This window comes from Elephas maximus, chromosome 21, assembly GCF_024166365.1.
Source record: "Elephas maximus indicus isolate mEleMax1 chromosome 21, mEleMax1 primary haplotype, whole genome shotgun sequence".
Lineage (NCBI taxonomy): Eukaryota > Metazoa > Chordata > Mammalia > Proboscidea > Elephantidae > Elephas > Elephas maximus.
The window spans coordinates 25246311-25263050 of record NC_064839.1 but is presented as its reverse complement, the minus strand read 5'-3'; the positions used below and the strand labels follow the sequence as shown (position 1 = coordinate 25263050).

Genomic DNA, 16740 nt, shown 5'->3' with positions numbered 1-16740 from the left:
CTCTTAGTTGGGAAGTATGTTAGCTGTAAGTATTGCCATTCTTACATTGTGCTTTCTGTATTGCCAGTCAATGGAGAATGGTTTAAACTACATGGCGGTGGCATTTGCTATGCAATTGGTAAAAATCCTGCTGGTGGATGAAAGGAGTGTTGCCCATGTTACTGAGGCAGATCTGTTCCACACCATTGAAACCCTTATGAGGATTAATGCTCACTCCAGAGGCAATGCTCCAGAAGGGTGAGGATGAAATCCCTGTGTGTTCAGCAGTCTCCTGAAATGAAAGTACAGACTTACTAACATTTCCTGTTATAACTGCTTTATCTACACCATATGGGAAGCTTTAGTGAGGCCTAATATTGCCCCTTGAAGTATGAAAGCTTAACTAACTGCCCCAGCTACCCGATGTAGAGCGATGCATGCAGTATTGCATACTCTGACTTGGTGTCTAAGCCCTGTGTTTAAGCCCTGGCTTGGCCACTTAAAGTTTCTGTGATTTTAGGCAAGTGACTTATCCTCCCTATACCTCAGTTTCTTGTATAAATTGGAAAAAAATACTTCTGTTGAGAATTAAGAGAAATAACTTTTAAGAAATCAACAGCACATAGCAGGCATGCAGTGACATTTCTTGACTCTAAACATCACCTTCATTTCAACAGGCAAATTTTTTTGTCTAGAAGTGGCTTAACTGAGGTCAGTTATTTGCATAATATTCTCATAAGTAAGCAGACATGAAGAGACCATGAAAGCAGCAAAGCACAAGGATAAACCCCTTGCCAGTGAGTCGATTCTGACTCATAGGACCTTATGTGACAGGTAATAACTGTCCCATAGGGTTTCCAAGGCTGTAACATTTATGGAAGCAGGCTGCCACATCTTTCTCTTATGGAGCAGCTGGTGGGTTTAAACTGCCAACCTTTTGGTTAGCAGGTACGCGCTTAACCGCTGTGTCACCAGAGTTTCTTAAGCACAAGGATAGTTTTGTGTAAACATGGAAATGGTAAAGTAAAATGATTATCATTTTGAGGTTTCTGTTATATAAAGAAATTGACCTACTGTATGTCTGTGAAATCACAACCATGAGTAGACTGATTTTCACTCTGTATTTATTGTACTAGATTGCCCCAGCTGATGGAAGTAGTGCGATCCAACTATGAAGCAATGATTGATCGTGCTCATGGAGGGCCTAACTTTATGATGCATTCTGGGATCTCTCAAGCCTCAGAGTACGATGATCCTCCAGGCCTGAGGGAAAAGGCAGAGTATCTTCTAAGGGAATGGGTGAATCTCTACCATTCAGCAGCAGCTGGCCGTGACAGTACCAAAGCTTTCTCTGCGTTTGTTGGACAGGTAGAGCTTTTGGAAAGAAAGGTGCTTTTTATTCAACATAAGTAGGGTGTGATGCCTCCAGTATTAAAGCTCAGTATTATATACCTGTGGTCAGACAGTTACCTCCATACTCATGCAAACCAAAAGTGTCATCATCCTTTCTCTGTTAAATTGATCCAGCCTATTTGTTTTCTCATTGTTGATTACTAAGCAGTAAAATTGGTATTCCCCATCCATTATAGTTATATTTATCCCATCTGTGTTTTTTCTTTCCAGCTGTCACAGCTTCCAAATACAATGGATAATGAATAATGAAATTGCCAAATGAATGTAGTAATTTTACTAGCTTGATACCCAGTAGGGATAGGGTTATGGGCTAATCAATAAGAAATCTTCTCACAGTCAAAACAAAACAAGCAAACAAAAAGAGTGAAATATTTAAATGATGGAGCATTTTATTTTATTTTCTAAATTATGTAGCTTATCTACTTAAAGGAAACCCTGGTGGCGTAGTGGTTAAGAGCTACGGCGTGGACCAAAAAGGTCGGCAGTTCGAATCCACCAGGCACTCCTTGGAAACCCTGTAGGGTGGTCCTACTCTTTCCTATAGGGTCCCTATGAGTCAGAATCGACTTAACGGCAGTGGTTTGGGGTTTTTGTTTTTTTTTTCTTTTCTTTTCTTTTCTTTTAATCTACCTAAAACTCAACAAGTTCTTTTGGGAAATAGTTCCCAGTATTTATTTTCATTCAGTTTGATCTAAATTGGACTTTGAGTTACAGTGTTCGGAACCAAACCCTTGCTAAAAATCCGGTTTGGCAGAAATACTTGTGAACAGGGTTAACAGACAAAAATGTAGGAAGAGCATCATTGTATAATTTAACATTCTGTTTTTGATCATCACTGGCTGCCTCCAGGCACTGTGAGGGACTAAGGCCAGTAAGTCAGTGTGTCCTGATCATAATGTCACTTGATGGGAACGGCACTCTTCCTGAACTGGCCTTACAGTCTCTTCAGTAGCACTGTTACATTTGTTGAGGGGAGGGAGATATCTGCTTATTTTTTCAGATTGACCATCAGATATCTCCAGACAGACACCAAAAGCTTAGGTGTGCCACCAAAGAAAGATTACAGATTAGGTCTAATTTCAGATAAATGACAATTGAATGGGAAGAGATGATTGGAATTTAAAATTTAAATCAGATTTACTTTTCAAAGATGAATGCTACTTAGTAAGTCATACTAAGTAAAGCTGTCCCCTAAAAGAATCCAGGGAAGTACAAAACACACACTGTCAAAAAGCTAATGTCTATAGTTTGATTTCTGATTTGGATGGAAGAAATTGTGAAATCAATTGGTTTTTGTGAGCATTTATATTTCATGGGTATGGATGTGGCACCTGTCTCAGCTCTTCTTGCTGGCTTATTTGCTCTCATGCTTTCTCTCTGTGTGAAAAAGATAACGTGTTATTCTTCTCTGTTGCCCTTTGCAAAAGCTCTTTTGGGAATTTGTTTTCTTTCTTGCTGGAGTCCTGATTCCTTCCTCTCCGTTAATTTTTTTTTAGATTTCCTACTAATTCAGCTGTTTCCTTGCTTATCAAGGGACAGTTAAATCGTTTTACAATTTTTAAGATAACGCTCTGGATTTCTTTTCTGGGCTTGGTTTCTTTGCTTAGTAAGTGCCGACTGCCATCTCCCTCTGCAGGCTTAACAATTGTTTCACCTTTTTTTTTTTTTTTTCAGTGTGGGGGTGTATTAGCCAAGTAACTTTCCTGCTCAAGTTTACTTTTAGATCAAATGTCATATAATTTGTAGACACTCATTTTAAATAAACTCGCCCTCTCAACTTTATTTAAAATTAATGTAACAATTTATTGCATTAAAATAGCTGGATATGATCTGTGGGTATTTTTATTTAGTGCCTACGTCTTGTATAAATTATTATTTGATTTTGAGGGTTAAGCTAGTTAGAGTTCCAAAAATTTCCACCCAGTTTTATTATCGGTTGAGTCAGTTGGTGAAAATTATCTTAAGTTCTGTGAGACAGTAAAATGTATGTAATGTAGTTTCCTTCTTGTGGGAAAGACACATTGTCCAGGATGTCTTAATGTGACCTAGTGGGTTACTGTAAGTCGGTTTAACTCATACAGTTTAATTTCTGAATTGTTTGGCTATGGACTCCTGTTCAAAATTGCCATGTTTTTATCTTTTTCTCATTTTCCATCTTCTCTATTCTCCATTAAATTTAAAAAAAGAGGAACTCTGTACAGCTCCTTAGTGGGGAAGTCATTCTACTAATGACATCTTTTTTACAAAGTGAGAATTATAAATGTGAATAGAAACACGTAGAGAATACCTCTTAAGCATGAATATCAAAGCTGTAAGAATTTTATTCATGTGTGTTATCTCATTGACTCTCTTTTATGTTATGTTCCCATGGTAGATGCACCAGCAAGGAATCCTGAAGACTGATGACCTCATAACAAGGTTCTTTCGTCTGTGTACAGAAATGTGTGTTGAAATCAGTTACCGCGCTCAGGCTGAGCAGCAGCACAATCCTGCTGCCAATCCCACCATGATCCGAGCCAAGTGCTATCACAACCTGGATGCCTTTGTCCGACTCATTGCACTGCTAGTGAAGCACTCAGGGGAGGCCACCAACACTGTCACAAAGATCAATCTGCTGAACAAGGTCTGAAATCCTTTGTTTCCTTAGTCACAGTACACTTGAAGTCTGTATCTGTGGTTCTCAACCCTACCCAGGCCCAAGCCCCTCCCAGAAACATTTTGTAGCATCCCCTTTTCTGTCCTGAAATTAAATTTATAGATAATATGCAAACATAACTACCAAGTTTAAGAAAAATAGTGCCTTAACTGAAATACAAAAATAAAAACAAAATAATTCATAATGTGTTTCAGTGTGTTAATGTTAGTTTATGAGTACACTTGAAGACGTTCAGTTAGTACGTGGTTTGTCACCTGTACACAGATAAGCTGGGAATGGGATGGCTAGAACTGTCCACCAATACCAGTAGATTGGCGTGAGTGACATTGTAGTTGTTGACTTGAAATTTCTGAAAGGGAACAAAGTACAGTTTTCTCTTAATTTACACACTATTTGCAATCCTAGAAAATTTGAATATGTTAAAACAATGAAAAGTGTGTAAAAATGCACTTAGATTTTGGAATCAGGTAATTATAAATGGGCTTATAACCATTTGTCACTTGTCAACTTCATGTCAGACCAGAAAAATAAGATAATTCGATTGTGGTAGCATGGTAAAATGTGAAGGACCATTGTTGATTTCTAGAACTTTAGAAAAACCAGTGGACGTTTATGGAGACATTTGTCTGGTCCAAGGACATTAAAATTCAAAGTAAACATTGCAGGCCAAATCAGATCAACGTTTGGTCCCTTTGGTCGCCAGTGTACAGTTTTTTATTCAACTGGTATGTACTGTTTAATGTGGGGCGTAGGAACGCAGGGTAAAAAGCGTGACTTGACTGTGTTAAGTGAATTATCTTCATGACTATAAGCTAAAATTATTGTGGTCTACAGGTTCTTGGTATAGTAGTGGGAGTTCTTCTACAGGATCATGATGTTCGGCAAAGTGAATTTCAGCAGCTTCCCTACCATCGAATCTTTATTATGCTGCTCTTGGAACTCAATGCACCGGAGCATGTTTTGGAAACCATTAATTTCCAGACACTTACAGCTTTCTGGTGAGTATTGTTGGTTTTGATAGAGATTCCCTTTTAAGGGTTGCTGGTTTAGTGTAATAAAATTTGAGAAATAGAACTCTTGTGGATTTGAGGCATATTGATTTGTACGACAGCTTGCATGTTGTCTACTTACATTGCATTCATTCAAGTTATATTTAAGTTGAACGGTGCTTCTGACTAAGGGTTTGTTTGTTTTTCTTTCAGCAATACATTCCACATCTTGAGGCCTACAAAAGCTCCTGGTTTTGTGTATGCCTGGCTTGAACTAATCTCCCACCGGATATTTATTGCGAGAATGCTAGCACATACACCACAGCAGAAGGTGTGGCTGCAGTTTATCTCCTACTGATGAAGACTTATAACTAGCTGGGGCTTGTTAGCACTGCCTGCAGATTTCTCTTAGTCATTTAGTAGCGATTGTTAACTTCTTCCGAGCTTAGTTAGGAATTCTTCTATTTAATACTGAGTCAGGTGACGGAGAAAAGCTTAAACAAATACAGGTAGTCCCTGACTTATGACGTATTTGAGTTACGCTGAACCATACTTAACCATCTTTTTTTTTTTTCTGTACCTCTTATCATTAGTAATACGTTGCAGCACTCAATTTGCTGATGTTACCATTCTCAGATGTTTAATTTTATGATTTACTGTTCGGAACACTGCTGGATTTATAAAGATACTGATAATAAAAGGCAGTAATTATGAAAACTTAAAAAATATTTGACTTACATCAGAATTGAACCCTGTTGTAAGCAGGGAACTTACCAGTACTTGACTGCTCTGCCTGAAAGCCATTCCTCAGTGATTAAGATGTCACTTTCCAAGTTTGTTATAGGACACCTATGTCAGTCACTTAAGAGTTTTGTTAAAAAGTTCAAGCCTTTGGGTGCTTTCTTAGACACCTGAAATAAGTATCTGAGAAATGAGGTCCTGGAACCTGCTGGTTTTTTACAGGGGATCCCTGATGCCAAAGGCTTTCTAACAGTAAGTTGAGAGTCACTGGGCTGCTTTGTTTGAAGAAATTAGGATCAAGTTCTTAGTCTTTTTGGGAGTACAGCACAGTTAATATGAAAAGTTTCTCTCCAGTCTTGAAATAGCAAATGAGTAGAAAGTACCCTGATTTGGCCCTTTAGATTAGAGCCCTGGTAGCACAGTTGTTTAAAGCTGTGGCTGCTAACCAAAAGATTGGCAGTTCGAACTCAGCAGCCACTCATTGGAAAACCTGTGGGGCAGTTCTACTCTCTTAAAGAGTCGCTATTAGTTGGAATCTACTCAACGGCAATGGGTTTTATTTTTAATCAGAAGAAAATGTGATTACCATGTGTTGGAGTCGTCTTGGCCAAAAAAAAAAAAAAAAAACTGGTGAATTAACTCTCAAAGTTATGCCAGAATGAACATAATTGATATGATTGGTGAACAGTGAGCAGGCCAAGTTTGGCTGAAAATAGAGTATTCATTTTATAATTTCATATTATAAACTGCTAGGATTTGGGAGTGGGGAAAAAAATGGCTGAGATCCAGGACTTGATTAAAAGAAGGAATTAAAAAACAACAACAAAAACCCCAGTTGTTATCAGTCTCTTGGTTTTCTGTTCTATGTGGAATTTCCTCAGCCCCCTTGCCCCCCCGCCCCCATTTTTTTGTTGTTAAATTTTGCTGCAGGCATAAGGATGGACATGGCCTGGAATTTCTGGAGCCAGTTTAAAATATCCTATCTCCATAATTATACTCATTCCTTTTTAATGCAAATCAGTCATTAATAGAGGTACTTTGGTCAGTATTCTCTAGTTACATTCGTATGAAGTAAATAGTAATCAAGTCACAGTGTAGCTGGTTGGGCACCTTTTTTGATGGCCAAAAACAACAGCTGAGTATAATATGGCTCATGAATATTTTTTCCTTTCAGGGATGGCCTATGTATGCACAGCTACTGATTGATTTATTCAAATATTTAGCACCTTTCCTTAGAAATGTGGAACTCACCAAACCTATGCAAATCCTCTATAAGGTAATTAAATTTGAATTTATAAAGTAAAGTAACTTAAGTGAAAAAATTTTGAGAAACTTTTAACTGGGAGTTGCAAATTTAATTTTTTGTTTTCATTACTAAGCTTTTTATTAAAGTGTAACGAACATTCAGAGAAGTGCAAAAACCAAACATACTTGCATAATCAGTATCCATATAATAGGGTATCCACGTGCTCAACTTTAGTAGATACTACAGTTCTCCAAAGTGTGTACCAGTTTCACATCCAGCAGCATATGAGTTACTGTTTCTTCATGTCCTTTCCACACTTGTTATTATCTGTTTTTCATTTAGCCATTCTGGCAGTTATGGATTTAATTTGCACTTCTTAGGTTTTCGTTTTCCTCCTCTTTAATTTCTGATCTTTTTTCCTACTTCATTTGGTATTCATTAGCTGTTCTTTTTTTTCCCACTTCTGCTGATAGAAGTGTACATCATTTTTTTTCCTTTTTGTTTTGCCTTTTCTAGTGTATGCATTTAAGGCTAGAAACTTCGGAAGCCTAAATTTTAATGATTTTTACATGTAAGTATTTAGATACGTCGAAGCGTAAAGTCTTTGAGTCTATCAAAAGCAAAAGTAAAGAGTTTTTTTTGAGGGACCGTAACGATTTGAATCAGGTAGCACACAGGAAGAAATTACAGAATTCTTTCTGGAGATAAAGTTGAGCTTTTATATACAAAGTCAGGCATGAGTAATCCCACAAAGGTTTCAGAAACAGCTCTTTCTTCATATCAGTTAATCCTATCTCCTTCCAGAAGACCATCAGTATAAAACATTCTTTCCAAGGACATTGCATTTGCCTCGCTTCCTGGAACATTCTAAGCACTTATGTTGCTTTTTTGTCTTCTCCCCTGCTTACTCAGAGTCATCTGGGTTAATCTGCTATTGAGAGCCTTGTTGTCACCATTTTGGCCTTGATGCAAGCCTCAGTTTGATATTAGAAACTACCTATCATAACCCCCCTTTGATCAAGAATTTCTGTAGAAATTCTTAGATCACAAAAACCACTCACTATAAGAACACTTTCTTCTACATGGTATTTTAGTTGTACTGTAACATAGGGTCACTGTGAGTCCAAATCGGTTCAACAGCAGTGGGTTTTGGTTTTTGTAACATAAATGGCTGCTTTCGAGCTTTTAAGACCCCAGACACTACTACACTTTTATTCAGTAGCCAGGCACCATCTTGTATCTTCACCATGCCATTCATTGCTTAGTCCCTCTGCTTCTCGTGATCTGATGGTAAGGGGTGCATGGAGTAGACAGGCTGAAATTTTTGGAGCAACATCTCAGCAATATAAAAGGTGAGAGTGCTAGAGCATAAGCTTGGAAGTTCCAGAAACTTGAATTTCCTCAAGATGCATAATTCTTTGCATAACTTTGCGCCTGGCAGTATGACTGCAAAAGTTACATACCTAATCCCTAATACATTTAACAAGTCCTGTAACTAACATTATAATGTCAAAAGAATTCATCCAGTCTGTAATAATCATATTCAATAAACACTGCTTTTGGGTAACCAACTAAAGATACCAAAAAAGGAGAAGACATTACTAGAAAGAGAAGTATAAAACTTAAATGGACTTTCATGTTGAATAAAATTACTAGGGAACGAGACCAGAAGTATGGAGTAATGCCGACAGCATAAGGATAGCTACAGTTATAAAGCAAAGTCCAAAAGTTCAGCAAGATGCATGGAGTCTTGTTCTGTGATCTTGGGATTACCTGTCTACATCAAATGTCATCTGCTTCTAGCCTCCAGAGCATCTCAGGGTGGTTTTTAGTTCCATGGAGGACTGGTTGGTCTACAGAGGCAGCTTGGCCTTCTTCAGTTTTGATAGATGGATTCAGGGTTTGACTCCTACTTTTGATGGCCCACAGGTTGGTGAGGAGGACTAGGTATGGTCCTTTTCAGTGGGGTTCTAATGGGTCCTTTAATTAGTGTGTTTTCTAATATATGTGTGGGTGTGTGTGTGTGTATATACATATACTCTCCCAGGGTAAGGTTAGGCAGATTTTGCAAGTCTGGATTTTGGTCATCAAGGCTTCTTTAAGCTGTGACCGTATTTTAATAGTTCAGGTTGAACAATGTGGTGTCAGTATGGGCAAAATAAGGGAGGACCATGGGCTTTCCAGTAATTATTCCATAAAATAGAACGTTAAACATCAGCAGTATTCTCATAGAAACCTTATAGTAATTCTTTTAGTTCACTCAGTTGTATGTAGTTAATTTTGGTTCCATGCAATTCGGGATCAGTAGCAGGCTGAAAATCCTGTCAGCTTCTATATTAGAGTTCCAGAAATATTTAGTTTATTTTTGTTGAAATATTTTAGTAAAACATTTTCAGGAAATTGGCAAAGTAAAACTTAGCTGCAGATGTCAACTTTAAAATGTCTGTGGTTAACTTATAACAACAATAATCCTTAAAGGTGAAAAGACCTGATGGGAATTAACTACAAAAGTAATGCAAATCTAAATAAAGTCAATTTTAAAAAATTAGACAAAAATGTCTCTAAACATGGTAATTAACCTTATTTTGAAAGCACTTCAGATAGAATAATACTAAATAGTATATACTGAAATTATCAAGTCTCTAGACATTTTGAATAGTAGTAAAAACTTTACAGGTAAACTCTGAATTCTACAGTTAATACCACTGGCCTAGATAATGCTACTTTTTAAATTAAAGAAATAGTTTCCAAGTCATTACTTTAAAAAAAAAAAAGACTGCAATTATGACCATACTTTTTCTAATATTAAGCAAAGTATCACCAGAACATATCAGGGACAGAGAGAACATCAACAAATTTCTAGAAGCTTATACAAATGTACTAGTAATATTTAGCCTAAAATGAAGCACATCTTCTGATTTGATAACATTGCCATGTAATTGATAACATTGTAAATCCTTTAAAAAAATTTTTTTAAAGCAATTTTCTTTTTATAAAACAGAAATTATTTTGTGGCTTTCCATGAAGTTTCAAAAATTTCAGGAGTTTATCATAGGTCACTGAGGAACAGTACTTGAGTTATTTAAATATCTAAATATCTTAAAGGTGTAAAAACTTTTTTACCAAAGCTGCTTTTTTCTTTTTATGCGGCTTGGCTTGGGGAAACCTTGGTGGCATAGTGGTTAAGTGCTACAGCTGCTAACCAAAAGGTCAGCAGTTTGAATCTGCCAAGCATTCCTTGGAAACTCTATGGGGCAGTTCTACTCTGTCCTATAGGGTCGCTATGAGTTGGAATCAACTTGACAGCAGTGTTTTTTTTTTGTAATGTGGCTTGGTTTTTGATTTAAGAATTTATTCTGTTGAATCCTTGCCTTAGAGGCAGATTGTACAAAGAAAAAAATTAACTTTTCAACCTAGTAATCAAAGAAAATTCCATCACTCCAGTAGTGATAAACTCAATTCTTTGTTATTTGACAAAGCTTCTAAAAATGCTTACGAACGAATCCATCAAACTCTTAGCTGCAGCATATTTTGATCAAACTCCTCTTTAATAAGCCCTTCAATTTCCCATCTTTGGTATATATCTCTTATAGTTCAGTCTTGCAAGTGGCAGACACATCCAGTACCAGAGCTAAAAACACATACATATTCTTTCTATGTGGCATAAAAAGTAAGAGCCTCTAACAAAACATCCACCAACCCAACTCAACGTCAGCAATCCACCCAAAATCTTGAAAATGAACCTGTTAAAACTTAGATAACCTTCTAAAACCTTCCATATCCATCCAGGTTTTGTGTTTGTGTATGTGTGTGTGCTGTGTTTTCTGAAACAACCAGTCTTTATCTTAGGACAGAATTACTGTTTCCATTTAACAAAACCCATCTCGCATACTCAGTCTATCCTAGTTAGCAAAAAAGATCTTGGAAACTGTTTTTAAGCTGACATACTACTCTAAAACATATAAACTTTTGTCAGAACAAATTTACTTGCATTAGTTTCTGGGAATAGTAGGAGTATTGAACTTATATAAGCAATTATTTGTAAACCTTTAAATAAAAGCTCTTTAAAGGGCTATTATAATCTAAGTTAATAATACCATCCGGAGGTAGGAAATTATTATATTTTCATAATCCTGTCATTGGCACGCTTTATAGGATCCTTTAGAGAAAAAAATTTAGAATTATTTGTCCTTTTTTAAGGCTTTGTTTTATCAGTCAAAATAATCTATCCTTTTTCAGTGTACTTTTCAAATAGACTGACTTATATCAAAGTTTCTCAGCTACTAAAAGCCCAGGTGCAAGACGTAGTTTTCTTGGAAGAGGTAAGAACTGAGCTTTTAAATCGCTCCATGAAAAACACCAGCCATGGCCTTCAACCTGATACAGAAACCCAGATACCGAGCTCTAGACTAGAGGCAGACTTTCAGAACAAAATGAAACAGAAAAACTACATAAACTCACTGATCTGTGAGTCCAGCTCAGAAACCAGGTTTATACAATACTACATACATCCCAACCTAGTTTCTTAAAAATGTATACAGGTTTCCCTCGCTATCTGAAAGTAGAGCAGTCCTGTGAAACCTTTCTTAAGCAGAACTGGCATAAAGCAAAAGAAGCAGTTACCATTAATTTATATGGGAAACATTTTTTAGTATTCCAGACCCAAAAATAACCTACCAAATCATACCAGGTAACACATACAGTAAAAGCTGAGATGCTGCCTGTAGTTCCCGGGAAGGAGCTTGGTACCACTCTTGATCAGGGTGCACGCTACCTCCAAACGACTCACTGCAAAACAAACACTGAACGCTATTTCCACCTTTTTTCGTAAAAGCGAAAATCCTCTTTGAAGTTCCTTTGGTTAGAACAGGTACTAATGTCGGTCTTGTAAAAGTGAAGTGGCATAAAGCGAACTTTCAAAAAGCGGGGGATACCTGTATAGCAATTTTTGGATGAGACTGATTAGAAAAACACATTAATTTGCCAGAGCCTCAGGTGGAGAGATTTTATTCAGACCATTTGATTAAAGCTGATCATTAAAATTCTCTGACGACAGCACAAATGCAGACTCATTGAACCTTAATTGTAACATGGGGCCTTTGGTCCTCCCTGGTGACAGAAGCACCTAGGCTTAATCCTCAGTCTTATTTCTGAAAGTCATAAGGTCTGGACAAAGTTGGCAGAACCCTCGGTCATTTGTGGAGCCACACCTCCACCATTTCAAGTGCAAGTAGCACAGGTCCAGCCTGATTGCCTGGCAACAAGAAGACAATCCTCCCATTTTAATTTTCCTATTATCATTGCAGCTGCGGCTGTGTTGCTGTTTGGCTATCTTAACAGGGACAGTTATCAGCACATTCTAGAGAGAGCCTCCTAAGGTCTCTTCAGGGCCGCTCGACACTGCTATTTTGAAGCATTTTTTTCTTTGTTTCTCTTTCTTTGCACTGGGTGTTCTCAGTGCTGGGGACCTAGAAAGCTCTTATATGGGAGTCTAAATTTTCCCAGTTTTGTGAGCCTTCCATTTCTTGTTTGTTTGTGGTTTTTCATTCTCAAATTAGAGGCACCTCCCTCTTTTTGATAGCATTGGTGGAGGTCTGCGTTAAGGATGGGTTTTATGTGTGTGTGTGTGTGTGTGTGGCTTACGGAGTCTGGGGTTCCCTTGGGAACAAAGTTGAAACTCCAGGCAATCAACTTAGATCCTCCAATGATGAGGGAGTCAGTCTCTGCAGAAACAAATCCAAACAGACTTGTAGAAATACAGAGTGGAACTAAATTCACTTACGTGTATGAAGGCACCAGATCCTTCAATAAGACTCAGGGGCTTTTTTTACTCAAAAAGAAGTGGAGCTCAAATTCAAGAGGTTATTTATCTGGGGATGACTCCTGAGATGCTGTGGAGACAGTGAGCCCCAAAATGGTTCTGTTGGCACTGTAGCCCGGTCCTCAGTTCTTTGGGATCACTGACAGTAATGCACCTTCAAATCCCACAACTCTGACACCATAAATAACAAAAGTCTCTGAGTCTATTGAAAGCAAAAGTAAAGAGTTTTATTGGGAATGTAACAATTTGAATTGGGGTAGGAAGAATTTACAAAAAGCTCCTTTCTGAACATTTTATACACAAAGTTAGGCATGACTAATCCCACAGACATTTCAAAAATAGCCTTTTCTTCTTATCAGTTAATCCTATCTCCTTCCAGAAGACCGTCTGTGCAAAACATTCCTTCTGAAGACCTTGCACTTGCGTTCTGTTTCCTGGAACATTCTAAGCACATACATTACTTTGCTGTCTTCCTCCTCTGCTTACTTAGAGTGATCTGGATTAACCTTTTATCGAGAGCCTAGTCGGCCATCTTGGCCTTGCTAAGAGCCTCAATTTGATTTTAGGAACTCCTTATCAAGATAAATCATCTGTGATAGTGTTGGTTAAAACCTGTAACAGTTTTTTTTGTTATTGAAGTATACTTTGCCTTTTTTATTTGAGTCAAATTCATAATAGGAAAAACTTTACTCCTGTTTTATTAGTGTGGAAACAGCTAATATTTTTCTTTTTCTTTTTTTAAAAACAGGGCACTTTAAGAGTGCTGCTGGTTCTTCTGCATGATTTCCCAGAGTTCCTTTGTGATTACCATTATGGGTTCTGTGATGTGATCCCACCTAATTGTATCCAGCTAAGAAATCTGATCCTGAGTGCCTTCCCAAGAAACATGAGGCTCCCAGACCCATTCACTCCTAATCTGAAGGTAAAGATGCAGCTAGCTCAAGGAAGTTTTAATTCCTACTACTTCAGCCCTTTCTTTGTTAAGTGGGTCCCTTAAATCCCCCTCCCCAATTTTATTTTATTAGATGGTAAGTGTTTTGTTATGGGGGAGCAATCATGTTTGTTATTTCTACCAGGCATGACATTGCAGCTCCTAAATTTGGCTCTCAGTATTTATGTAATTGCTGTTTTTATCTTAATCTTTGTCTTAAACTCAGTTATATTTATAGAACCTCAGCCTAGCTGTTGGGCCAGGCATTTGCTGAGTGACCTCTGTATGGCAGAGAGTTGCAGAACAAACAGGCCTTTGTAATACCCCTACATTGCTGTTTCAGAGATGATTTTTCAATGCTTGTATTTTATTTAAATTGTTAAAGTAACTGACAGAAGGGACTCCTTAAAATCAAACTACCCTAACATGGCTACTATAATTTTTAATGTATTTTCTACTCTTTTCTTTCACATGAATTTCTTTTTTTAAGTACCAAGTATGTGATGTCTTCTTTGTTGTGCTGGGCTTCTTTTAAAGACTGGGCTCTTGATGAGTAAGAAATCTCATCTTGGACTCCTATTTTGAAATCCTAGTCTAGAAGAAATAATCAGTTAATGGTGCAAACTAGACCTCTCCAGAAATGATACTTATCCTACTTTATTTTAGATAAGTAATATATACAGAAGGAGCCCTGGTAGTGCAATGGTTAAGTGCTCAGCTGCTAACCGAAAGAAAGGTGGGCGTTTTGAACCCACCAGTGGCCCTGTGGGAAAAAAGACCTGGCAATCTGCTCCCATAAAGATTACAGCCTAGGAAACTCTATGCACCAGTTCTACTCTGTGATACAGGGTTGTTATGAGTCAGAATCAATGCAACAGCACACAACGACATTACATATAGAATGAGAGGTTTCTTTTATTTTCTGTTTAGATTCTTACAGTAATGACAGCCAGTGCCCCCCCCCTTAAAAAAAATTGACTAAAGACATATCAAACCAATAAAATATGGCAACTCTACTCTTAAAGACGTTTGTAATGTGTATAGCTTTAGGGGAAAAAAAGCAATCTTACCACTTCCTGGCATAGATACATTTTGATATCAGCCTCCTACAAATGATTCTGGTTGTGATTCTTGAATTTATCTGTGGTAGGTGGACATGTTGAGTGAAATTAACATTGCACCTCGGATTCTCACCAATTTCACTGGAGTGATGCCACCTCAGTTCAAAAAGGACTTGGACTCCTATCTTAAAACTCGATCGCCGGTCACTTTTCTGTCGGATTTGCGCAGCAACCTACAGGTTAATTAGCCCTTTCAGGATCCTTAGAATATATGATTGCCCACCTACTTTTTCTGCCTCCTAGGTGTCTTGGGAGTCTACTTTTCCAACTGAAAGTATTTGCTGCCCTCCAGGGGGAACTTGTGTAATGGTGAAAGGCAAAAAAAAAAGTTTGTTGATGCAAAATAGTTGGGGTATCAGGCTTAAATGTGAGGTAGTATGGGTAAACCTTTTGTCTCTTCTGGCTTTTGTACAGCTAGATAAGCCTTGTAAGCATATTTATTGTTTCCTGTGTGATAGTTAGGGAGCCCTGGTGGGTTTTGTTTTGTGTGTGTATGTGTCCTATTTAGAAAACCAGAGACTCCTCATGTCACCTAATAGAAAGCACTCTGCAATGCATCTGCTACCCATGACTGGTGGGAAAGACACACATCTACCAATCATGGCGCTCAAGAACCCTCCCCCCCCAGTTTTGTGATAACCATGTATTCCCACATAGTATTTCTCAAAGTCCATATTGCCAACCAAAAATGTAAAGATACTCCATGACTGAGCATGCTTCCATTAATGAAAACACATGGCATTTAAAAAACAAAAAAAGCAGAAAATGATAGAGCCTTGAAAGGTTTTGTATTTCTTGAACTAAATTTTTCGGCTGTGTTTTCCACAGAAAGCACTTATTATGTGAATTATACAATCCTGTGTGTGGTCCAGCTGTGTGTTAGCGTTTCAACCTAATTGCCATGCTTTGATTTAAAACATACTGTCAACTCCAGTGGTTGGATGGGATTAAATGGACTATAAATTTTACTGGTTCAGTTCATCAGAAACAGTGCTGTAGTCTTGGGAGAGGCATCCAGGGAATGGACTCTCTGATTTTCTCTTAGGAATAAACCACTGACAGTCATTGCCTTCTCTTCCCCAAGATTTTTCTAAATAAGTGGATTCTGATTTAATTTGCTGTGTGGAATGACTTGAAGTTGTCCAGTCTTCCCATACCACGCCATCACAACTTTCTCCCTCTCTAGAGGTCTTTAAAAATTGGGATTGTGCCATATGTTGACCTCACAAACGTTATAGTAAAGTTGTGGCATGTGTACAGCGATAGTACCTATTATATTAAAGCTTTGGCTTCCTGAGGAAAATCCTGATTCTGTTAGGCTGTTAACCACACGAATTCAGTTTCTAAAATTAAAATCACAAAGAATGTAGAGAACAGTTCAGCCTTCCCGTAAAGGTGTAAGAAGGGTTTCAAAATTCTGGTGATGGACTCAATCCTCTGTGGGAGTCAGTAAATCAGAAGTGTCCTGCTTTGCTTATTTAGGTATCCAATGATCCTGGCAATCGCTACAACCTCCAGCTCATCAATGCACTGGTGCTCTATGTAGGGACTCAGGCCATTGCACACATTCATAACAAGGGCAGTACGCCTTCTATGAGCACGATCACCCACTCGGCACACATGGATATCTTCCAGAACCTGGCTGTGGACTTGGACACTGAAGGTGAGCGGAGAGCTATGTAGTTTTAGCCACAATCTGAGTTACCACAAAAATATGTTTTAAGCCACAACGGGGAAAGACTATCTGTCCATATATAGTACATGTGTAGCTGGTGGTTATATCTTAAGTTGGATGTTCTTCTGCTCAATGCAGAAAACAAGAGCATAAAGGAAATGATTATCC

At 37.9% G+C, this 16740-nt stretch overlaps 1 protein-coding gene across 6 annotated transcripts in view; it reads left to right on the top strand.

Moving 5' to 3' along the window:
- The window catches only part of CNOT1 (CCR4-NOT transcription complex subunit 1), a 119973-nt gene that overhangs the window by 100033 nt on the left and 3200 nt on the right, over positions 1 to 16740 (top strand). For 3 of the 6 annotated variants that reach the window (XM_049865048.1, XM_049865049.1, XM_049865047.1), the window contains exons 38-46: positions 68 to 237; positions 1116 to 1347; positions 3767 to 4015; positions 4883 to 5046; positions 5251 to 5368; positions 6953 to 7054; positions 13594 to 13767; positions 14927 to 15076; positions 16380 to 16560. In XM_049865048.1, coding sequence (XP_049721005.1) covers positions 68 to 237; positions 1116 to 1347; positions 3767 to 4015; positions 4883 to 5046; positions 5251 to 5368; positions 6953 to 7054; positions 13594 to 13767; positions 14927 to 15076; positions 16380 to 16560 — 1540 coding nt within the window. Of the gene's footprint in view, positions 1 to 67; positions 238 to 1115; positions 1369 to 3766; positions 4016 to 4882; positions 5047 to 5250; positions 5369 to 6952; positions 7055 to 13593; positions 13768 to 14926; positions 15077 to 16379; positions 16561 to 16740 lie in introns of all 6 variants that reach the window. The other 3 variants (XM_049865045.1, XM_049865046.1, XM_049865044.1) reach the window with 1 other exon arrangement.